The following is a 25842-nucleotide window of genomic DNA, read 5'->3' on the forward strand; positions in this document are numbered from 1 at the left end:
TGGGGAATGCAGAGTAGTTGGGTGAAGGATACAAATATTGCTGTAGGTTCTTACTGCACAGCAAAATACAGCTCAAGGTAAGGTCCTTTGTCATGAACTGTGGTGTACTTACTGATTCTTGAGGAAAACATACACAGAATGCTGGAGCAGATCAGCAGGTCACACAGCATCTATGAGGGGAATAAACAGTAGATATTTCAGGCCAAGACCCTTCATCAGGTCTACTTCTATTTGGTACTTCCAGTCCTGATGAAGGGTCTTGGTCCAAAATGTTGTCAGACCTGCTGAGTTCCTCCATCATTTTATATGTTGCTCTGGATTTCTGGCACCTGCATAATCTCTTGTGTTTATGACCTTTGAGGGAGATGACAGCTCCTCGGAGTGGCTGTAAATTTAATGGATCAGGCAATAGAGAGATGAAGGCTGCAAACCAGAAATGTTCCCCTTATGGGTGCTGACTGACTCGCTGTTCACCTAGAAGTCTGCACATTGCGCCGGATTGCAGATCAGGCAGCTTTCTACTCAGTCCAGATAAAGGGTCTCTATTCAAAACGTTGACTGATTATTTCCCTCCGTGGATGCTGCCTGACCCAGTAACTATCCAGCAGTTTTCACATTGTCCTATGTTCCAGCATCTGCAGTTTCTTGTTTCTCACCTTTGCCTTAATGCTGATTACTGCCTTTTCCCCTAGCTTTGAAAGGTGATTTGCAGACATCACCAAACAGCTTTCTGGTGGCTGGAGTGGATGAGCAGGAAAACACCTAGCAGGAATATGTTCATTGTGTCTATATATTCCTGCAGAGACTTAAGGATGATTTAAATGAGCACCAGGGGGCACTCTGGATGCAGTGTTGGAGACACTGCTACCCAGCTACTCACAAAATTCAGTCATACAGCATGTAAACTGGCCCTTCGGCCCAACTGCTTCATACTGAATAAGATTCCCATCTTAAGCTACCCCATAAGAAAGCAGCTCATCACCATGTACCGCTGCCGCAAAACAACATACGCTAGTGATATTAAATCTGATTCTTCTCCAGCTCTTGATTCGCTACTGTTGAGAAACAGACTGTATATAGTACACTAACTCTATCTACGCCCTTTGTAATTTTAAATACAATTCCTCCTAAAATATTCCACAGCTCTGCGTGCGAACCATTCCCTGGGTAGACAGTTGGCACCATGCTGAAGTGAAAACATTCCATCTGCCAGAGCCAGCAGACAGAGCAGGGTCCCAGCAGCAGGATTGTACTGATGTGAACATGAAGACTCCACCAAGTCACTGGGCAGCTGAGCAATCACACATTCTCAGGTGCAGCACATGCCTGGACTGAAACATGTAACAACGCTTCCCACTCAGGTCACAATGAACAGGAAATGGAACTCAAATGCAGAACGGTTGTAACAGATTAAATGACAATCTGCTTCTGCCGACAGGATGGTCACCAAATTACAAAGATTTAGGGAGATGGTCAACAGAGATAACCTTAAGACAACCTTGGAGCTTTAACTAGCGACTGATAGGGAGATCAGCAGCTTCAGAGGAGGGAACTTTCCTCAGGCTCGTTTACAGAGCAGAAGAAGGCAGGAACTTGCGGCAGTTTTTTTGGAGTTGACACCAGTGACCAGTGATTAGAAGGGATAAATTAAAGGAAGGTAGGGGCAAGCGCAGCAGCTAGCAATGGAGTGGACAGAGTTAGAGTAGTGAGGCTTTAGCTCTTCGAGGCTTAGATGAAGAGAAGTTTTATTCAGAGAAAGCAAAAAATAAAAGCTGCGGGTAGAATTTTATCCCCCTTCCTTCTTTACATTTGTTCAGGTAGGACAGTAGATATGCCTAGCACAACAGGGGAATGCTCCTCTTGCAGGATGTGTGAAGGCAGGGAGACCTCCAGTGTCCTTGATGACTACAATTGCAAGAATGCATCCAGCTACAGCTTCTAACACCACATACAAAATGCTGGAGGAACTCAGCAGGCCAGGAAGCATCTACGAAAAAAGTACAGTTGACGTTTCAGGCTGTAACATCAACTGTGGCTGTACCCCTTGACAATAAGTACTCCCGTTTGAGTGACTGTTGGGGGGACGGCCTACCTGGGGGAAGCAGCAGTGGCTGCACCTGTGGCACAGAGCCTGAACCTGTGGCTCAGATGGGTAGGGAAAGGAAGAGGATGGCAGCAGTGATAGGGGACTCTATAGTTAGGGGGGCAGAAAGGCAATTCTGTGGACGCAGGAAAGAAGCATGGATGGTAGCTTGCTTCCTAGGCTGTACTTCATCTGGTATTGAGAAATGAACCTGGTCAGGTCTCTCAGTGGGAGAGCATTTTGGAGACAGTGATCATAATTCTATCTCCTTTACCATAGCACTGGCTGGCTGGTGGCGCAATGGCATCAGCGCCGGACTCCTGAGTGAAGGCTCCCAAGTTCGAATCCAAGTCAAGCTTACCCCTGAGCAAGCTTTCCATCCATGCCAGGTTGAGAGTCAAGCTAGCCACTCGGCCTCGTTAAAAAAAAGGGTCCAGTCAGGAATGTTCATATCGTGACCCGATTAATCCAAAAGGAGACCAATCCTAACACCATGCGTAGACAAGAATGGCAGACTGTCTGGTGAGACAAGCTGGAGATGGATAGGAACAGACAAGTTAGGAAAGCGTTTAATTGGAGTAAGGGGAAATATGAAGCTATCGGGCAGGAACTTGGAAGCATAAATTGGGAACAGATGTTCTCAAGGAATTGTACGGAAGAAATGTGGCAAATGTTCAGGGGAGATTTGTGTGGAGTTCTGCAAAGGTATGTTCCAATGAGACAGGGAAAGGATGGTAGGGCACAGGAACCGTGGTGTACAAAGGCTGTTGTAAATCTAGTCAAGAAGAGCTTAGGAAAGGTTCAAAAAGCTAGGTAATGATAGAGAACTAGAAGATTATAAGGCTAGCAGGAAGGAGATTAATAAAGAAATTAGGAGAGCCAGAAGGGGCCATGAGAAGGCCTCAGCAGACAGGATTAAGGGAAACCCCAAGGCATTCTACAAGAATGTTAAGTCAAGTCAAGTCACTTTTTATTGTCACTTTGACCATAACTGCTGGTACAGTACATAGTAAAAATGAGACAACACTTTTTCAGGACCATGCTGTTACATGACACAGTACAAAAACTAGACTGAGCTACGTAAAAAATACAGAAAAAAACTACACTGGACTACAGACATACCCAAGACTACATAAAGTGCACAAAACAGTGCAGGCATTATAATAAATAATAAACAGGACAATAGGGCAAGGTGTCAGTCCAGGCTCTGGGTATTGAGGAGTCTGATAGCTTGGGGGAAGAAACTGTTACATAGTCTGGTCCTGTGAGCCCGAATGCTTCGGTGCCTTTTCCCAGACGGCAGGAGGGAGAAGAATTTGTATGAGGGGTGCGCGGGGTCCTTCATAATGTTGTTTGCTTTGCGGATGCAGCGTGTAGTGTAAACGTCTATAATGGCGGGAAGAGACCCCCCAGTGATCTTCTCAGCTGACCTCACTATCCGCTGCAGGGTCTTACGATCCAAGATGGTGCAGTTTCCGAACCAGGCAGTGATGCAGCTGCTCAGGATGCTCTCAATACAACCCCTGTAGAATGTGATGAGCATGGGGCGGGGGGGGGGGGGGGGGGGGGTGGGAGATGGACTTCCCTCAGCCTTCGCAGAAAGTAGAGACGCTGCTGGGCTTACTTTGCTATAGAGCTGGTGGTTTGCTTAAGAGCAAGAGGATAAGATGTGAGAGAATAGGACTAATCAAATGTGACAGTGGAAAAGTTTGTATGGAACTTTGTATCTACTTTGCTTCAGTATTCACTTTGGAAAAGAACCGTGGCGATTGTAGGGATGATTTACAGTGGACTGAAAAGCTTGAGCATGTAGTTAGTAAGAAAGAGGATGAGCAGGAGCTTTTAGAAAGCATCAAGTTGGATAAGTCACCGGGACTGGATGAGATGTACTCCAGGCTTCTGTGGGAGGCAAGGGAAGAGATTGTTGAGCCTCTGGCGATGATATTTGCATCATCAGTGGGGCCAGGAGAGGCTCTGAAGGATTGGAGGGTTGCGGATGTAGTTCCCTTACTCAAGAAAGGGAGTAGAGATTGCACAGGAAGTTATAGACCAGTGAGTCTTACTTCAGTGGTTGGTAAGTTGATAGAGAAGATCCTAAAAGGCAGGATTTATGAACGTTTGGAAAGGCATAATATGATTAGGAACAGTCAGCATGGCTTTGTCAAAGTTAGGTCTTGTCTAACGAGAGTAAATAAAATTTTTTGAGGATGTGACTAAACACATTGATGATTTTTGAATCTAATTTTTTAATATCCCATGACGGACAACTACCTCCCACCACAAAATGTAGATGTAGTGTGTATGGATTTCAGCAAGGCATTTGATAAGGTACCCCATGCAAGGCTTATTGAGAAAGTAAGGAGGCATGGGATCAAAGGGAACATAGTTTTGTTGATCCAGATCTGGCTTGCCCACAGAAGGCAAAGGGTGGTTGTAGATGGGTCATCTTCTGCATGGAGGTCGGTCACCAGTGGTGTGCCTCAGGGATCTGTGCTGGGACACCCACTCTTCGTGATTTTTATAAACAACCTGGATGAAAAAGTGGAGGGATGGTAAATTTGCTGATGACACAAAGGTTGGAGGTGTTGTTGATAGTGTGGAGGGCTTTCAGAGTTTACAGCGGGACATTGGCAGGATGCAAAACTGGGCTGAGAAGTGGCAGATTGTGTTCAACCCAAATAAGTGTGAGGTGGATGATTTTGGTAGGTCAAATATGATGACAGAATGGTAAGACTCTTGGCAGTGTGGAGGATTAGAGGGATCTTGGGGCCCGAGTCCATAGGACACACAAAGCTGCTACACAGTTTGACTCTGTGGTTAAGAACGCATATGGTGCATTGGCCTTCATCAATCGTGGGAATGGGTTTAGGAGCCGAGAGGTAATGTTGCCGCTATATGGGACCCTAGTCAGACCCCACTTGGAGTACTGTGCTCAGTTCTGTTCGCCTCACTATAGGAAGGATGTGGAAACCATAGAAAGGGTGCAGAAGGATGTTGCCTGGATTGGGGAACATACCTTATGAGAATAGGTTGAGTGAACTCGGCCTTTTTTCCTTGGAGCAACAGAGAATGAGGTGATCTGATAGATGATGAGAGGCATTGATCGTGTGGATATTCAGAGGCTTTTCCCCAGGGCTGAAATGGCTAGCATGAGAGGGTATAGTTTTAAGATGCTTGGAAGTAAGTACAGAGGAGATGTCAGGGGCAAGTTTTTAATGCAGAGAGTGGTGAGTGCGTGGAATGGGCTGCCGGCAGCGGTGCTGGAGGTGGATATGATAGGGTCTTTTAAGAGACTCCTGTACAGATACATGAAGCTCAGAAAAGTAGAGGGCTATGGGTAACCTAGGTAATTTCTCAGGTAAGGACATGTTCGGCACAGCTTTGTGGGCCAAAGGGCCTGTATTATGCTGTAGGTTTTCTATGTTTCTATGAGTCCTGCTGAAGGATTTCGGCTCAAAATGTCGAGTGCACTTTTTTTCCATCGATGCTCCCCGGCCTGCTGAATTCCTACATCATTTTGTATGTTGCTCGAATTTCTAGCCTCTGCAGATTTTCTCGTGTTTACAGCTTCTAACAATCTGCGTTAAGGAGTTGGAGCTGGGACGGGATGAACTGCAGGTCATTCGGGAAGTTGAAGGGATGATAAACAGGACATACGGAGAGGTAGTTACACCCAAGGTGCAGGTTACAGGAAACTGGGCAACAGTCAGGAAGGGAAAGAGAATTAAGGAGACAGTACAGAGGACCTAATGACCATCTCCCTCAGCAATAACAATGGGTATATCACTGTGGATACTGTGGGGGGGAGGGAGGAATGACCTAGCAGTAACAGGGGTCGGGTCTCTGACACTGTTGGGCCCGGTGATCTGGAAGGGAAAGGGGAGAAGAGGCACACTATGGTGATTAGGGATTCATTATTCAAGGGAAGAGACAGGTGGTTCGGTTGGCGGGAACAAGATGCCTTCCAGGTGCCAGGGTCCAGGACATCTAGGATAGATTCCTTAGCATTCTCAAGCAGGAGGGTGAAGAGCTAAAGGTCCTGGTCCTTGTAGGTAGCAAATACACGGGTAGGAGGAGTGATGAGGTTCTGCATAGGGAGCTCAGGGAGTTAGGTGCTCAAGTTAGATGCTAAACCTTGGTAAAGTTGTTTGCTTTACACATTATGGCCAGTGGCTCAGGAGGAAGAAAAACAACTGATTTCAGAGGCTCTCGGTCAAGACTTTTCATCAGGACTAGGAAGGAAGAGGAAAGACATATTACAGCGTTTCCCCTTCTTCTCCATACCTGATGAACAGTCTCTGCCTAAAACGTCGACTGTTTATTAATTTCCATAGATGCTGCTAGCTCTTCCAGCTTTTTGTATGTGACACTTTGGATTTTGCCATCTGCAGAATTTCATGTTTGTAATTTCAGAAGCTTGTAAAGATGTGTACAACAAATGTGTTACTAATTGCTCATGCTGAAACAAACAATATAAAGCTGAATACATGATTGCTAGGTTCTGTAACAGGAAGCTGTCAGTCATTCACTGTGTGTCCCCTCTGCTTGTGGACACCCCTCTCTCAAGCATCGTTCCACAGACAGTGCTGAACTCCAGTAAACTCCATCAGCTTACAACCCTTAAATGTAAATAGTAAATGAATTAAATCCTGCCTTATCCAGCAGCACAAGGGCCATACTGAAAGCCGAAGTATTCTGATGGATTTCCCAACAGATGGCTCCCAAATCTTATATACTATAGTATAAAAACTGCAAGGCATCAGACTGCAAGCCCCTACAGAGGATAGCAAAAGCCACCAAGAGAATCACCAGGGTCCCCTATTCCCCTGTTGCGAGATTTGTAGAAGAAGGGCCAGAAGCATTGTTGTGGACTCTACCACCCATCCCACAATCTCTTTGACCCACTACCATCAGGAAGGAGGTATAGGAGCAGCAGGACTAGGACTGCCAGACTGGGTAACAGATTCTTCCCTCAGGCTGTGAGACTAATGAATACCTTGCCACCACAACAATCTCATCACTAGGACAGAGAACTGTCTACTGATGCTACGCTTTACTACTTGCATTTTAAATTATATTTTATTAACTTATTTAAGATAATGTTTTGCTTTCAGTGCTGCGTGTTTATTTGAATCATCCATCTGAAAAGGCAACTCTGTGCCTTTATCCTCACTATCATTACAGACCACAAAAGTCAACACTTAAAGAAAGTCAGTGGGCTGCAATCAACACGAGAGGTCATTCATTAAAGATGCAACATGAGGCTTAAAAAGACCTTGGGTGCTTTCAAGACGGCAGGCTGCAATCATAACAATCTTTTCAACACCCAGCAGGGGCTGATAAGAAAAAGCACGGTATAAGTGGAGTGGCCTTTGTTGTAGTGGTAAAGAGTTAGAGTGGTCAGGCTTAGGCAAGAATAGACTTGAGCAAGCACAGGTGGAGGTTCTATGTAAGCTTCCAGTAAGTTTTTTTTTCCTGTTGGTACATAGTTAGTAAATTAGGAATGGGTCCAGAATTACTTGTTTGAGATGTGGGAACTAAGGGAGATCTGCTGTCTCCCTGATAGCTACATCTGCACCGAACTGCAGCTCCTTAGGGTCCATGTGTCCACATTAAGGAACTGGAGCTGCAGCTCGATGATCTTTGGCTCATATGGGAAACTAAGGAGGTGAAAGAGAGGAACTACAGAGGTAGTCACCCCTAAGTTGCTGAAAGCAGGTGACTGTCAGTAGAGGGAAAGGTAATAGGCAGCCACTGCAAAGTACCTCTGAGGCCATTCCCCTCAATAATAAGTATCCCACTTTGGATACTGTTGGGGGGAAACTGGGGAAGCTGTAGCAACCTGATCTCTGGCATAGAGTCTAACTCTGTAATTCAGAAGGGAAGGCGGTAGATAACAACTGTAGCAGTGATAGAGGATTCCATCACTAAAGCAACAGAATGCAGATTCTGTGGACATGAAAGAGACATCCAGATGGCATGTTGCCTCCAGGTACCGAGGTCAGGGATGTCTATGATTGGCTCCACAGCATTCTAAAGGGGGAGGCTAAATGGCCAGAAGTCTTGGTACGTATTGCTAACCACGACAGATGTAGGAAAAGGTAGGATATCCTGAAGGAAGAATATAGGAAGTAAGGTAAAAAGATGAAAAGCAGGACCTGGGACCTCCAGGATAGCAACCTCTGAACGCCTGTGCCACGTGGCAGTGAGGGTCAGAATAGACGATTTGGAAATATGAATGCATGGGTGAAAAAGTGGAGCTGGGGACAGGGTTTCAGATTTTTGGATCATTAGGATCTCTTCTGAGTAAGGTATGACCTGTGGAAAAAAGGACGGGTTACACCTGAACCCGAAGGCTTCCTGGAGCTGTTGAGGAGGGTTTAATCTAATTTGTTGGTGGGGAGGTGGCAGGAACCAGAGCAATAGGGCAGAGCATGGGACAGTTGGTATACAACCACATGCAGTGTGGGGAGGCTGTAGGGACACTGTGAGGAAAGAGGCAGATAATAAAGCAAAATTGCAATAAGTGGGATGAGTTAAAGTATAACAGGGGGCTAAAATCGAAAAGGGTGATGAATACAAGACTGAAGGTGTTATATTTGAATAAGGTAGGTGATCTTGTTGCGTGGTTAGAGATTGACAGGTATGATATGTCAGAAAGAAGATTATAGCTGGGAGCTTAACATCCAAGGATACACATTGTATCGAATGGATAGTCAGGTAGACAGAAGGGGTAGCATAGCTCTGTTGGTAATATATTAAATCAAATTTTTAGAAACAGGTGACATGGGATCAGAAGATGTAGAATCCTTGTGGGTAGAGTTGAGAAACTGCAAGGATTAAAAGACCCTGATGGGAGTTATATACAGACCTCCGAATAGTTTCCAAACTGTGGCCTACAAATTGCAAGAGATAAAAAAAAATGCATGTCAAAAGGACAGTGTTACGATGGGCATAGGGGATTTCATTATGCAGGTAGACTGGGAAAATCAGGTTAGTGCTGGATCCCAAGAGTGGAAATTTGTAGAATGCCTACGAGATGGCATTTTTAGAGGTTGAAGTTGAACTCACTGAGGGAAAGGAAATTCTGGATTGTTCCTGGTATAATGAACCAAATTTGATTAGTGAGCTTAAGGTAATGGTCCCGGCAGATTGGAAAAATGCTAATGTAACTCCTTTATTTTAAAAGGGGCAATAGACAGAAGGCTGGGAATTATAGGCCAGTTAGCCTAACATCTGTGGTTGGCAAAATGTTGGAATCAATAATTAAGGAAACAGTAACAGGGCATTTGGATAAACATAGCTTAATAGGACAAAGTCAGCATGGCTTTACAAAAGGGAAGTCACGTTTGACAAATTTGTTGGGAGTTCTTTGAGGACATAACATATAGGGTAGATAAAGGGGAACCAGTGGATGTGGTGTATTTGGATTTCCAAAAGGCTTTTGACAAGGTGCCACACCAAAGATTATTACTTAAAGTAAAAAATCATGGGATTTGGGATAATATTCTGGCATGGATGGAGGATTGGCTTTCTAACAGAAAACAGAGAGTTGGGATAAATGGTTTATTCTCAGACTGGCAGTTGGTGACTAGTGGTGTTCCGCAGGAGTTGGTGTTGGGACCCCAACTCTTTACAATCTATATTAATGATTTGGAGAAAGGGTCTACGTGCAACGTATCGAAGTTTGCTGATGACCCAAAGATGGGAGGGAGTGTAATGAGTGCGGAGGACATTGAAACCCTGCAGGGGGACATAGATAGGCTGAGTGATTGGGCAGACATTTGGCAGATGAAATATAATACTGACAAGTGTGAGGTCTTGCACTTTGGCAGGAAAAATAATAGAGCAAGTTATTATCTAAATGGAGAGAAACTGGAAAGTGCTTCTGTGCAAAGGGATCTGGGGGTCCTGGTGCAGGAAACACAAAAAGTTAGTATGCAAATACAGCAGGTGGTCAAGAAGGCCAATGGACTGCTGGCTTTTATTGCTAGGGGGATGGAGTATAAGAACAGGGAGGTCTTACTGCAGTTGTACCGGGTATTAGTGAGACCACACCTGGAGTACTGCGTGCAGTTCTGGTGTTCATATTTAAGAAAGGACATACTGGCTCTCGAGGCAGTGTAGAGAAGGTTCACTAGGTTAATTCCGGGGATGGGTGGGTTGATGTATAATGAGAGGTTGAGTAGATTGGGACTCTACTCATTGGAGTTCCGAAGAATGAGAGGCGATCTTATTGAAACATATACGATTGTGAAGGGGCTTGATCGGGTGGATGCGGGGAGAATGTTCCCAATGATGGGTGAAACTAGGACTAGGGGACATAATCTTAAAATAAGAGGATACCATTCCAGGACTGAGATGAGGAGAAATTTCTTCACTCAGAGGGTAGTGGGGCTGTGGAATTTACTGCCCCAGAGAGCTGTGGAAGCTACTACACTCAATAAATTCAAAATGGAGATAGACATTTTCCTGGATAAAAATGGCATTAGGGGATACGGTGAGCAAGCAGGTAAGTGGACATGAGGCTAGGTTTAGATCAGCTATATGATCTCCTGGGCCAGTTTTCGATAGCCTGGATGGGTCGGAGAGGAATTTTCCAGATTTTTTTCTCCTCAATTGGCAAATCGTTTTTTTTTTCCCCCGGGTGATCACATGGGTTTGGGCGGGATGAATAATAAAATAAAATGAGCGGCATGGTGCCCTGTTGGTTGGCACTGTTGCCTTGTGGGATTCGGTGATAACTAGAGTTAAGATTGGATCAGCCATGATCTTGTTGAATGGCGGAGCAGGCTTGAGGGGCCGATTGGCCTACTTATGCTCCTATCTCTTATGTATGTTCTTATGTAAAGGAATCTTTAGGAGGCAGTGATCATAATATGAGAGAATTCATCCTGTAATTCGAGAAGGAGAAGCTAAAGTCAGTTGTATCAGTATTAGAGTAGGGTAAAGGGAATTACAGAGGAGCTGGCCAACTGATTGGAACAGAACGCTAGCAGGGATGATGGCAGAACACCAATGGTTGGAATTTCTGGGAGCAATTCGAAAGGCACAGGAAGGATACATCCCAAAAAAGTATTTGGCTTACAGCTATGCTTGATAAGTGAAGTTAAAGCCAACATAAAAGCCAGAGAGAGAGCATATTATATAGAAAAAAATTAGTGAGAAGTTAGCGAATAGGGAAGCTATTTAAAACCAGCAAAAGGCAACTAAAGAAGTCAAAAGAAGGAAAAGATGCAATACAAAGTTAAGTTAGCCAATAATATTAAATAGGATATAAAAAGTTTCTTCAGATGTATAAAGTATAAAAGAGAGATGAGAGTAAATATTAGAACACTGAAGAACAATGCTTGAGAGGTAGTAATGGGGAAGCAACAAAGAAATGGGGTAACTTCAGGGAGCCAGCATTGGCATAACTGGCCAGAATATCTCCTGAGCTGTGACTGTGGACAGAGAACAAAAACAGTACAGCACAGGAACAGGTGCTATGGCCCAGAATGTTGTGCCAAAACCAAATAATCAGTAACCTTATGGCTAAATAAACTAATCTCATCTGCCTACACAATGCTCATATCCCACCATTTTCCTCACATTAGTGTGCTATCTAAACATCTCTGAAAAGTCCCAAATGTCTCTACCTCTACCACCTCCCGACGCAGCACATTCCAGATGCCCACCACTCCGAGTAAAAAAAAAGCATGCCCCTCGTGTCCCCTTTGAAATTACCTCTTCCCACCTTAAATGCATGCCCTCTGGTATTAGATATTTCAACCCTGGGAAAAGATATTATCTGTCTACTCTATCCATGCCTCTCATAATCTTATAAACCTGGTTGTGAAAGAGCTCCACCACCTTGCTTGTATTTGGGCATGTTACTTCCTCTGTGTCAGACAGGTCTGTCATAGACTCCATAATAAACTAGTGTGAACACTGGCTGCTGCTGGGATGGGTCAGTGCTTCAGGTTAGTAACTGATAAATTTTAGCTCATTTGCACCATTTCCTGCACTCCTATATTCAGAATTTGTAAGAGCTGGTTATGAATTTATAAAGCGGTCAAATGAGTTCCTTGCCATTTGACTATGAGAGCTTTTGAATCAGTGTAGAACAGGCCCTTATGGCTCTTCGAGCAGGGTTGCTCGCCAACCCACTGATTTAACCCCAGCCTAATGACGGGAAAATTTAAAACAACTAATTAACCTACTAAATGGAATGGCTTTGATCAATGGGAGCAAACCAGAGTACCCGGACGAAGCCCATGTGCACATGGAAAGGACATACAAATTTGCTCACAGAGGATGCCAGGATTGAACTCCGAACTCTGATGCCCCGAGCTGTAACAGCATCACGCTAATCGCTACGTTAGCAATTAGCACTAAGCACATTTATTAAGTAGTCATAGAAAAGTTCAGCAGAGAAACAGGCCTTTTGGCCCATCTAGTCTGTGCCACTGCACTGGGACCAGAGCCCTTCATACCCCTACCATCCATGTACCTATCCAAACTTCTCTTAAACGTTAAAACCGAGCTTGCATGCAGCACTTGTGCCAGCAGCTCGTTTCACTCTCACGACCCTCTGAGTGAAGTTTCCCCTCATGGTCCCCTTAAACTTTTCACCTTTCACTCTTAACTCATGACCACTGGTTGTAGTCCCGCCCAACCTCAGTGGAAAGCCTGTGTGCACTTACCTTATCTGTACCCCTCATAATTTTGTATACCTCTATGAAATCTCCTCTCAATCTCCTACATTCCAAGTCCCAACCTATTCAATCTTTCCTTACATTTAATGATGTATTTGGTCTTTGGAGCTGCTAGATAAAGTACGGGAACCAACTTATTACTGTCATGTGTATGGGATTAAGTTTATCCCGCAAACTGTTCATATGGATCAGTTCATTACATGGCCCAGGGTGAGTAGGGTGGGTAAACCAACTGAGGAGCAACTGACAACCACTAATGGTGGTAAACTGAGGACAACACAAACACACTGACTCGTATTTCCAACAAGTTCAAGGACAAGTTACACACTTCAGTGGCAACAAAGTAAACTTTCCACTTACTTTGCACATTCTTCCAGAGTCTGGCAAAGGCTTTGCTGAAACGAGCAGATTTCTTCCAGATTCCCTTTCAATGCTATAATGTCTGCTGCAGATAACCTGTAAAGCAGGGGAAGAAAGAAAGGGCATCCACCTGTAGCAATGAATTCCACAGATTCACCATCCTCTGGCTAAAGAAATTCCTCCTCCTCTGTTTTAAAGGGCTGTCCTATTATTCTGAGGCTTTGCCCTTTGGTCCCAGACTCCCCCACTGTAGAAAATACACTCTCCACATCCAGTCTATCTAGGCCTTTCAATATTCAATAGTTTTCAATGAGATTCCACATCATTCGTCTTAACTTAAGCAAGTTGAGGCACAGAGCCATCAAACGCTTCTCATACGTTAATCCTTTCATTCCCATGGTCATTCTCGTGAATATCCTCTGGACTGCCTCCAATGCAATCCTTTTTTAGTTTATACACTCCAAAACTACACATAATATTCAAAATGTGGTCAAAGCAACTTTGTAAAGTCTCATTATTACATTCTTGCTTTTATATTCTATTCCTTTCAAAATGAATGCTAACATTACACTTGTCTTCTTTACTACCAACTCAGTCTGCAAGTTAACAAGGCGACTACAGACAGCCTTATGTTTGGCCACATCTGAAGACATTAAGGCAGATCCCTGTGAGCCGAAGCTGACTTTAAAAATACACTAGGTAAAGACAGTCAATGGGTGTTGGCAACTAATGCCATGGTAGCAATAACAAGCAATTAAAGTTAGTGGGGCAGTCCTGAAGTCAGAATTGAATAGTGAGAGAAATGATGGTGATGTACAACTAAAGCAGGCCATGCAGCTTAGGAAGCATTAATGCATAGGGTGACTGGGACTCTGCACGAACCCGGATACTAACTTGTCATTAGCCTGCAGTGATCGCAAATACGTGCTGAGCAGAACCTGCAACTCCTTCGCATAATCACGTTCGTTGTCCAAAATATTCTGGATAACCTTTGGGGAAAGAAAAGAATATTTACCACGTCAATAATAAGAACATAAAACCATAAGACATATGTGCAGAAATAGGCAATTCAGCCCATCTGAGTCCACTCTGCCATTTCATTACGGCTGATCCCAGATCCCATTCACCTGCTCTCTCACCAAATCTCTTGATGCCCCAACTAAACAGGATTCTTTCAACTTTCGTTTTGAATATACCACGGACATGACCACCGCGTGCGCGCACCACCCCCCCACCCCCAGCAGACTGTGAGAGAGCGTTCCACAGATTCACCACTCTTTAACTAAAAAAATTCCTCTTACTTCAATTCTAAATGGTTGCACCTGAATTTTGAGGCTGTGCCCTCTAGTACTGGATACCCCTACCAGAGGAAACATCCTCTCTATATCCACATTATCTAGTTCCTTCGGCATTCGGCAGGTTACAGTGAGATCCCCATGCATTCTTCTAAATTCCAGTGAGTACGGGCCCAAAGCTGCCATATGGCCCTCATATGTTAACCCCTTCATTCCCAGAATCATCCTTGTGAACCTCCTCTACACTCTCTCCAATAACAATATATCCAATAATATACGCATGGCATAAAGATCTGTGTAGATTTCAATATGCTTGAAGTTACTCGTCTGTACCTACTTTGTAAATTGAAGGATTCTGTTACATCTTAATTAATCAGCATATCCAAACAAGGTGCAGTTTTATTAACATAAAAAAGTTGTGGCATATGATAAAAGGGTGGCATTTTAGCACAATGTTTGCCATAATGCTCTACAGTGCCAACTGTAAGGTTGGGGTTCGATTTCTGTTGCTGTCTGTAAGGAGTTTGTACAGTCTCTCTGTGACAACATGGGTTTTGCCGGGTGCTCTTATTTCCTTCTGCATTCCAAAAACGCACAGGTTACGGTTAGTAAATTGTAGGCATGCTATGTTGGCACCGGAAGCATGGTGACATTTTTTGCTTCACCCAGTACAATCCTCACTCAGTTGATTTGACACAAATAATGCATTTCACTGGATGTTTCAATGCACGTGTGACAAATAAAGCTATTCTTTATCTTTAAAATTTTCCCAACATAGAATCTCACACACAGATCAGCCTATTGTTGTCATACAAGCCCTAAGAAAGAGCTTCTCAATTAATTCCACTATCCTGCCCTTTCCCTATCACTTAGCACATACAATGGATTCCAGTTAATTGGGACACATTGGGATTTTCAGGCCAATGACGTGGCTGCCTCAATTTAGCCAAAGTTTCACGAAAATAATTAATAATGTATAAAAATGACAAACTACCATTTAACTGAGTAACAAATTAGCAGCCATCAAGTGCAAATATTAGACTGCCTTCATACAATGCCTTTGATGATTGCACCCTCCAGATCTTCATTGTAAGATGTCTTTACTTTCAAATTTTTCATAATTCCTAATTTGGTGAAGTAGTGAAACCAGTTCAGTTTCACTCCCAGAATTTTTTGGTAATTCCAAGCCTGAATGCTTGAACCCGTAGTGAGCAATACAGTTCCGAATTGTCTTATTACTTATTTCTCACCAACTATCAGGGACAAAACACAAACACATGCAACTCACACTATTTAAAAATTGTTTGCTCTAAGCATGGTGTAGGGTCTAACAGCTACACGCACATGCAACTGAAGCTACTTAGAAATAGTTCATCAAGTCTCATACCTCAATTAAGTGGCACAGTGTCCCAAATAAATGAAGAGAATCTCGGCTATATTTTTGATTAGTTGAAGAGTTGTCCCAAATAGGCGGCTGTCCAGATTAATCGATGGACCAATTAACCAGAACCAACTGTACTTTGTACAAATCACTCTATTCTCTCCCCTCAAAAGTTAAGATATTTTAAATCTCTAGATAACCTATATAACATATAATACAAACCATTCTGTACAACACGTGAAGCAATTATGAGACATGTGCCTCAATCTACCTGTAAATAACTGTGCAGGTTCACAGGACATGTGACAGAAATTGCAGCCAAAAGGAAAAGACATCCTAGCTGTGCAACTGTGAAGACAGGTATGCTGGACTCCAGCGTAGCCTGTAATCACAGAATATACATCCTACTCTTCAACAGAAACAATTATTTCAATGCAATGAACAAGTCCAAGATTGGTTATCCTTTGGCAAAGTGACTATCCTCACATACAGCAGCACTTTTCCACACTCTATGGAATGAACGCAGCCTCCAACATTTACAGAAGTAGACAACATCCAGGGCAGAGCAGCCCACTTGAATGACACGCCAAACATTCACTCCCTCCGACACCAGTGCACAACATCTGCAGAAGGTTCTGTAGTTACATGGTGAAGCAGCCCCAAGAAACCCTGCCAAACCTACATCCTCTGCCATCCACAATACAAGCGCTCTGGTTTGGATAAAAGTAATGGTGAAATTATCAGACTATGGTGACCTTTAACACCCTTATCTGGGTACAGTTGGTTCTACACCAGCAGTAAATGGGTTAACCTTGCAATGGCCTCTGAAGTGCCATGCCAGCGCCACCAACACCAGCCATCCCCTTGCTGACAATGGCATCCCACTATATTGTATTACTTGCATTATTTCATACAATGCTTTCATACAATGTCGTTACCTTCAAATTTTTATTGTTAATATTGTACGATAGTTGCAGCCAGGATAAATTTCTCCTGCTCTGGTCTACAAAGTTTTCCACAGCTGGGTAGATGCTGGCACTGTAACTGTAATGGAACAACTTAACCCAGGTGTGTGGCTAGTTCTGGAATATACATCATGTACTGCAACTGAATATGGTCCAGTTTGACAGCTTTTCTATAGCAATACTCTCTGGGGAAACTTCTGGAACATTATCATGGCCACTTTAAACAGGAAAACAACTGAGCAAAAAAAAACTAAATCATACTTAGGTTGCCCCAAAGCACAAAATGATCAAACAGTTTCCAGCAGTAACAACCAGGTTACACACAGCAACATTCCACACAGTAATAAGACCATTACACCATAAGATACAGGAGCAGAAGTATGCCATTCGGCCCATTGAGTCTGCTCCACCATTTAATCATGGCTGATTTAATTCTTCCAGTCATCCCAACTCCCCTGCCTTCTCCTCCTACCCTTCAATTCCCTGGCTAATCAACAACCTATCAATCTCTTCCTTAAATCCATTCACTTGGCCTCCACAGTCGCCCATAGCACCAAATTCCACAGATTTACCACCCTCTGACTAAAGTAATTTTGCCGCATCTCTGTTCTAAATGGACATCCTTCCAATCCTGAAGTCGTGCCCTCATGTCCTAGACTCCCCTACTAGGTGATAAATATTTGTACCTTTGGCTCTGGGTCATCAGTGATAGTTCTGTTTGTCCATGAATTGTGCTGTAGAATAATTTACATTAACTTTACAAAGCAAAGCAGCCCGCAGCTTCATTTGCATATCTAGTAACACGATGTGTCGACACACATGGGCTGCTCTCAAAACTTGTTTTCAACGCGTTTAATAAAACAACATCCCACACTTCACTACACTGTGTAAGTTCAGTTCAAGTCAGTTGATTAGCCAGTGGAATGCACATAGTAAACATTTTAATGGACCATTTACCAATTACCTTCCCATCACAATGACATTGTAAGGTACCATAATTTGTGGAAATGCACATAATTCACCACCACAACATTTAGTTGGGGTTTCACTTTAAGAGGCGGGTCTGAAATGATAACGTAATTCTGGAAAGCACTGTGGTGCTCAATTTTTGGAGTTCAATAAAATATTTCATTTTGGATAGAATTCTACTGCGTTTGATTCGATTTAACAGCCCATTGACATTAAAAGAAATGAATTTTACTTTGTCCTTAGCCATGTGTATTTATCTGTCAATATATCATTGAAATTAGCAGAATAAAATTTAATCGATCTACTCCCTGAACAAATAAGAACCAAGAAATGCAAATAATTAAAAAAAGGCAACGAAAGTGTGATCCCAAGGCTGAGGTCTCTAGTAGATGACCCTGGGTTGAGCTACAGGAAAGGTCTAGCTGTGGGGGATAGTCCCTCACAGAATATATATATATATTCTCATTTAGTTGGGGTAAAAGGAGTGAATGAATGAATAAAAAATAATTGAATAATATAAAATCCACATTATAATGTATTTCTCGAGATAGGTATAGTACTGTCTATTTTTGCTTCCATTTAATTTGTCAACATTTTTAATGTTAGCCAAACCTTATGGCTCTTCTGAAGGGGATGAGGACTGTCTTCAGAAAACTCAGTCTCTTCCTGATGTATTTCTCTCGCCCTCTTCCCGTCCCCTGCTTTCTCGATTCTCTCACTATTTCCCAAGCACAGCGGGGTAACTGCTTAGTCAGGCTTTCCTTCGGCTTGATCACGCTGATGGGCAACCCTCTGGCCTTCATGTCTGTAGTCACCTCTTCCACGGTCTGATACAGTTGCATCCCATCTTCATAAAACACTCGGAGTTTAGCAGGGGACGGAGTTTGCAATCTAATCTTTCCTTGCTTTAATATTTGCTTTACTTCAGAGTATTCTTTACGTTTCTGCAGGACTGCCGGGGGGGTAATCTTGATCGAAATATATTAATTTCTCGTTCAAAAACACCCTCTTCTTTCCCCAGGCCCTTTGTAGAATCTCCGCCTTGGTATTGTATCGAAGGAATCTAATTAATATGAGCGTGGCTTATCTTCTCTGTCTCCAGTAGGCCACGGGGCAAGCACACGATGCACCCTCTCAATTTCAAGCTCCATAGTCGGAGGAATCTCTAGCGCATCCTGCAGCAGCTTTCATACAAACTCCATCATCAAACCCTCCATTCCTTCGAGAACATTGTATATCCTGATATTTTTCCGCCGTGATCTTCCTTCCTGGTCAAGCAGTTTACCTTCTTGGTGATTTAATATTTTTATCATCTTACTTAATATCCGTTCCACATTTTGCATGCAATCTTCCACCTTCTCATTTTGTGTCTCTGCCACCACTATTTTTCAATTGACGTTGGCGAGCTCTGACTTGATATCATTCAGTTGCTATTTTATACTTTTTGGAATCCCCGTATCTCTTCCAGAATTTTGATCATATTTGCTGCTTCGTCTGAACGAGGCCCATTGTCAGCCTTGACACGCGTTTGGGTAGGAGAGCCGCTCGCTGCACCCCTCTCGTCCACAGGCTCCGCAGTGTCTCTTTTTTTAAATCTCCATTCTTCTTCCCCATTCTTGCCCCCCTTATCAATTCAAGTTTTTGAAAGATCTTACGTTTGATGGATTAACAGGGCAAAATATGTGTTTTTCCGGAGGAGCTATTGACTTAAACTGCCATTCTGGACAATGACGTCACCAGAAGCCTCGCCTCACTTTGTTTTATTTGCGAAAACCTACGTTGGTGACCCTGATGCACAAGGACGATTCCAGGGTTATTGAACATGTAGGCCAATGCAGTCACTTTGAACTGCCAAAGTCTTGAGAATAAATTGACTTCGCTTGGTTTGTACAAGCCAAGACCCAACTTGCACTTTGACAAATCTTCGCTAACAACACCAAATATTTCTATGTGGTAGTCTACTAGAACACCCACCTGAACACTATAAATATCAATTGCTGAAAACTCATCTTCTGCAGACTTTTGGACTATCAGAGTCCGAGCATGCCAAACAGTTGCTCTCCTACAAGGACTCAGTGATGCCAGGCCGTCAGAACTAATGGACCACATGCCATCTCTCCTGGAAAATCACCATCCTTGTTGTATTTTTAAAGAACTCTTCATGCAGCATGTCTGATCAAGTTCAAACAGCCTTTATCAATGCACCTTTGACAGACCATAGGGAACTTGCTAAAATGACTGATAGTCTACATCCAGCGAGGCAGAGGTGCATAATTCCTCCTCATTTCCATGCCTCAATAAGTTCAGTCAGTGAGGCCCCCAACATAAGGATGCATGCAGCTGAGAAACAGGTGATGCTTTGGTATGAATGCTAGGAAGTATTGAGCACCTTACAGCTTCAACATTTAAGAACTGCCCGTGGATGTTAAGCACTTTGGGTTGTTACCTTGCTCCCCCAGCAACTTCCCCACAACGTCTCTGTCACACAAATACACCACCACATGTGAGTTTACTAGATTGGTGGCCAATTTCCCAAGCTTATATAAGTATATAAGAGCTTATATACATAGATTGATTGTATATCCATAAAGTGACACTTTGTACACAAGTATTTGTATATATGTGACTCTGACAGGAAATGGGATAAAGATGATGCTGGGTCAAAGCTCCATTTCTCAGCTGTAAAGCACTGAGTGAGAGCTGTATGACAGGTGTCATCTCTCAGATGAGCATTAAACTGAAATTCCATCCAGTCTCCCAGGTTTCTAGGTACTAATGATTGTTAAATAAATGAGATGTACCATTATCTATCTCCGAAAACACTGCTCAAAAACAAATGATAATCCAAGAGATTCTGCAGATGCTGGTAATCTTGAGTCACACACACAAAATGCTGAAGGAACTCAGCAAGTCAGGCAGCATCAATGGAAATGAATAAACAGCTGACATTTCGGGTAGAGACCCTTCATTAGGATTGGAAAGGAAGGGGCAGAAGCCAGAAAAAGAGGTTGGGGGAGGGGAAGGAAGACAAACTGGCAGGAGATAGGTGAGACCAGGTGAGGGGGAAGGTGGGTGGGTGCAGGACAGGGTTTCAGTGGGAAGCTGGGTGGTAAAAGGACTGAAGAAGAAGAAATCTGATGGGAGGTCAGTAGACCATGAAAGAAAGAGGAGGGGGGTAATCAGAGGGCAGTGATGGGCATGTGAAAAGAGGTGAGAGCTTCTTCCCCTTTCCTTTCCAGTTGAGATGAAGGGTCTCAGCCTGAAATGTTTACTGCTTATTCCCATCTATAGATGCTCCCTGACTTGCTGAGTTCCCCCAGCATTTTGTGTGTGTGTGCTGCTAAAATAAAATGATAACTTACATCAGCATCAGATCTTGCTTTGTGCTGCTTGCTAACCCTTCAGCAGTGGCCATAACTTACCAGCCGCACAGCCAAGAATGTGAAAAGCACAGCAGAAATACAAGTTCTGTTTAGGATTTGGCTCACTTACCTCTTTTGCCCAGTGAGAGAGATTTGGATACTGGACCAACTTCCTACAATTACAATTCTGTGGAAAGCAGAGCTAACGGGAACTCTATATAAAACATATGCGGTCAGGTGTTAAAGAAAGCTCCTGCTGAGGAAGCTGTGTCAAGACCCTGCAGCTATAAAGCCAAAGGGAGTGGAAGGAGGGGACTTTGATGCAGAGTCGAGAGTGTGGGATGAGAATCACATTGTGGGAATCCAATGGCTTTGACGCAGATTTGGATGAGAATCACTATGTGAGAGCCCGAGGGCTTTTGTTGACTGATGAAGAGCCCGTTATAATTATAAAAATAGCAAATAATAACTCAGTTCAACTGTCCCGATTTCAAACAAGACATTTTATAAACAAATTACAAGCAACATTATGTCACATGCAGTCTTTCATGAGACAAAGAAGGCACTCACCAAACTGTAATAATTCTTGGTAACAGAGGGTGTCTCAAATCCTTTGAGGGATTTGGGCGAAAGTGGCTTATCTGGAAATGAATAATAATTTTGCTGAGTTATTTGGTGATCAGATCACACTGAAGCAAAAATGAGCAACTCGGGACAATACATCAGGTAGATGGAAATTTAGGGATTAAGGAAGGAACACTATATATTCTCCAGAAACATGTAGCAAACCAGTTCTGTTTTAGAAACTCACAGATCTGAAAGGAAATGACAGGCCTGCTTCAGAACCCAACTGAGCAGCAGTACACTGCTAATGAGAAGAGCAGGGTCTCTCACTAGCAGGATGGAAACCCCACATTAAGTTGTCAATGATTCATATTTATTAACAATTCAGAAAACCTGTTATTTCATATAAACACAACACAAAGGTACAGAACGAAACAGAGGAAAGACTAGGAAATTTCACACATGTACGCATGATAATTCTGAAAATATTGCGGTAAGTGGAAGCTAATGCAAGGAAATGTAAGGTCAATTAACTGTAGGTATGAAAAGTGATGAAGAAAGACCCCCTTCTAAGTGATCATAGATAGCAAAAGTGGTAGACCGTGGCCAGTCTCACAGTTCAATTAAACGTTCAATTTCAGGTACAGAAAATGAACAGCTTCCAGAGCACTGGTCACTATTTCTCCAGAGCTGGAATACAATGGGAGGGACAATCAATTCCTGATTAGACTGTGTCTTATGCATCACAATCAATTCTCAGCCACACTATGCAGAATGTTCAAAGTAAATTTATTTTTAACATGTATTTTTTTATCTATATATATCACCATATACAACCCCAAGATTCAATTCTTGCAGGCATTCACAGTATATAGAAAGATTATGTTGAAAGAATGGAGCGACTGGGCTTTTATACACTGGAATTTAGAAGAATGAGAGGGGATCTGATTGAAACATATAAGATTATTAAGGGATTGGACACGCTGGAGGCAGGAAGCATGTTCCCGCTGATGGGTGAGTCCAGAACTAGAGGCCACTGTTTAAGAATAAGGGGTAGGCCATTTAGAACAAAGATGCGGAAAAACTTTTTCACCCAGAGAGTGGTGGATCTGAGGAATGCTCTGCCCCAGAAGGCAGTGGAGGCCAAGTCTCTGGATGCTTTCAAGAGAGAGTCAGATAGAGCTCTTATAGATAGCAGGGTCAAAGGATATGGGGAGAAGGCAGAAACGGGGTACTGATTGTGTATGATCAGCCACAATCACAGTGAATGGTGGTGCTGGCTAGAAGGGCCGAATGGCCTACTCCTGCACCGACTGTCTATTGTCTAAAGAAGCACAATAGAATCACAGAAAAACTACATGACAGACAGATAAACAACCAGTGTGCAAATGGCAACAAACTATGCAAATACAAAAAGAAAAGAAATAATAATATTAATAATAATAAATAAACAAGCAATGAACATCGAGAACATGAGTTGTAGAGACCTTAAAGGTGAGTCTATAGTTGTGAAATCAGTTCAGTGTTGAGGTGAGTGAAGTTATCCACTCTGGTTCAAGACCCTGATGGTTAAGGGTTAATAACAGTTTCTGAACCCAGTGGTGAGAGCCCCGAGGCTCCTGTACCTCCGTCCTGATGGTAGCAATAAGAAGAGAGCATGTCCTGGCTGGTGGCGGTATGACCAACATTTTATCAAGTGTCAATTAAACTTTTCTGCTCTAACTAATGGTCAGTATCCCATATGTCTCCTTAACCATCTATGCTACCACCTTCAAGGTCTTTGCACTTACATACCTGTGTTTTGCGCTGAGACCTTACCACTCGTGGCTTATGTCCTAGCCTCATTTCCACTCCCAAAATGCATCATCTCACTTTATTAGGATTGAACTCTATCCATCATTTTTCAGTGCATAGTTGGGATCACAGAGACATGGCTCCAGGGTGACCAAGGATGGGAGCTCAACATCCAGGGATATTCAATATTCAGGAGGGATAGACAGGAAAAAAAAAGGAGGTGGGGTAGCATTGCTGGTTAGAGAGGAGATTAACGCAATAGAAAGGAAGGACATTAGCCTGGAGGATGTGGAATCGATATGGGTAGAGCTGCATAACACTAAGGGGCAGAAAATGCTGGTGAGAGTTGTGTACAGGCCACCTAACAGTAGTAGTGAGGTTGGGGATGGCATTAAACAGGAAATTAGAAATGCATGCAATAAAGGAACAGTAGTTATAATGGGTGACTTCAATCTACATATAGATTGGGTGAAGCAAATTGGTAAGGGTGCTGAGGAAGAGGATTTCTTGGAATGTATGTGGGATCGTTTTCTGAAGCAACCTGTCGAGGAACCAACTAGAGAGTAGGCCATTCTAGATTGGGTATTGAGCAATGAGGAAGGGTTAGTTAGCAATCTTGTCGTGCGAGGTCCCTTGGGTAAGAGTGACCATAATATGGTGGAACTCTTTATTAAGATGGAGAATGACATAGTTAATTCAGAAACAAAGGTTCTGAACTTAAAGAAGGGTAACTTTGAAGGTAAGAGACATGAATTAGCTAAGATAGACTGGCAAACGATACTTAAAGGGTTGACGGTGGATATGCAATGGCAACCATTTAAAGATCGCATGGATGAACTACAACAATTGTTCATCCCAGTTTGGCAAAAGAATAAACCAGGGAAGGTAGTGCACCCGTGGCTGACAAGGGAAATTAGGGTTAGTATCAAGTCCAAAGAAGAAACATATAAATTAGCAAAAAAAAGCAGCACACCTGAGGACTGAGAGAAATTCAGAGACCAGCAGAGGACAAAGGGCTTAATTAAGAAAGGAAAAAAGATTATGAGAGAAAGTTGGCCGGGAACATAAAAACTGACTGTAAAAGCTTTTATAGATACGTGAAAAGAAAAAGATTGGTCAAAACAAATGTAGGTCCTTTACAGTCAGAAACAGGTGAATTGATCATAGGGAACAAAGACATGGCAGACCAATTGAACAACTACTTTGGTTCTGTCTTCACCAAGGAGGACATAAATAATCTTCCGGAAATAGTAAGGGACCGAGGGTCTAGTGAGATGGAGGAACTGAGAGAAATACATGTTAGTAGGGAAGTGGTGTTAGGTAAATTGAAGGCAGATAAATCCCCAGGGCCAGATGGTCTGCATCTCAGAGTGGTTAAGGAAGTAGCCCAAGAAATAGTGGATGCATTAGTGATAATTTTTCAAAACTCCTTAGATTCTGGATTAGTTCCTGAGGATTGGCGGGTGGCTAATGTAACCCCACATTTTAAAAAAGGAGGGAGATAGAAACCGGGGAATTATAGACCGGTTAGTCTGAAATTGGTGGTGGGGAAATTGCTAGAGTCGGTTATCAAAGACGTGATAACAGCACATTTGGAAAGAGGTGAAATCATCGGACAAAGTCAGCATGGATTTGTGAAAGGAAAATCATGTCTGACGAATCTTATAGAAGTTTTTGAAGATGTAACTAGTAGAGTGGATAGGGGAGAGCCAGTGGATGTAGTATATTTAGATTTTCAAAAGGCTTTTGACAGGGTCCCACACAGAGATTAGTGTGCAAACTTAAAGCACACGGTATTGGGGGTATGGTATTGCTGTGGATAGAGAATTGGTTGGCAGACAGGAAGCAAAGAGTGGGAGTAAATGGGACCTTTTCAGAATGGCAGGCAGTGACTAGTGGGGTACCGCAAGGCTCAGTGCTGGGACCCTAGTTACTTACAATATATATTAATGATTTAGACGAGGGAATTAAATGCAGCATCTCCAAGTTTGCGGATGACATGAAGCTGGGCGGCGGTGTTAGGAGGATGCTAAGAGGATGCAGGGTGACTTGATAGGTTTGGTGAGTGGGCAAATTCATGGCAGATGCAATTTAATGTTGATAAATGTGAGGTTATCCACAGTTGCAAGAACAGGAAAACAGATTATTATCTGAACGGTGGCTGATTAGGAAAAGGGGAGATGCAACGAGACCTGGGTGTCATTGTACACCAGCCAATGAAGGTGGGCATGCAGGTACAGCAGGCGGTGAAAAAGGCAAATGGTATGTTGGCATTCATAGCAAAAGGATTTGAGTACAGGAGCAGGGAGGTTCTACTGCAGTTGTACAAGGCCTTGGTGAGACCGCACCTAGAGTATTGTGTGCAGTTTTGG

At 43.1% G+C, this 25842-nt stretch overlaps 1 protein-coding gene across 7 annotated transcripts in view; it reads right to left on the reverse strand.

The window, feature by feature from the left end:
* Positions 1-25842, reverse strand: part of arhgef6 (Rac/Cdc42 guanine nucleotide exchange factor (GEF) 6) — a 251316-nt gene that overhangs the window by 90728 nt on the left and 134746 nt on the right. For all 7 annotated transcript variants that reach the window (XM_059976675.1, XM_059976677.1, XM_059976674.1 and 4 more), the window contains 3 exons: positions 21683-21753; positions 14035-14129; positions 13141-13236 (listed from right to left, as the gene is read on the reverse strand). In XM_059976675.1, coding sequence (XP_059832658.1) covers positions 13141-13236; positions 14035-14129; positions 21683-21753 — 262 coding nt within the window. The remainder of the gene's footprint in view (positions 1-13140; positions 13237-14034; positions 14130-21682; positions 21754-25842) is intronic.

This window comes from Hypanus sabinus, chromosome 8 (genome assembly GCF_030144855.1).
Source record: "Hypanus sabinus isolate sHypSab1 chromosome 8, sHypSab1.hap1, whole genome shotgun sequence".
NCBI lineage: Eukaryota > Metazoa > Chordata > Chondrichthyes > Myliobatiformes > Dasyatidae > Hypanus > Hypanus sabinus.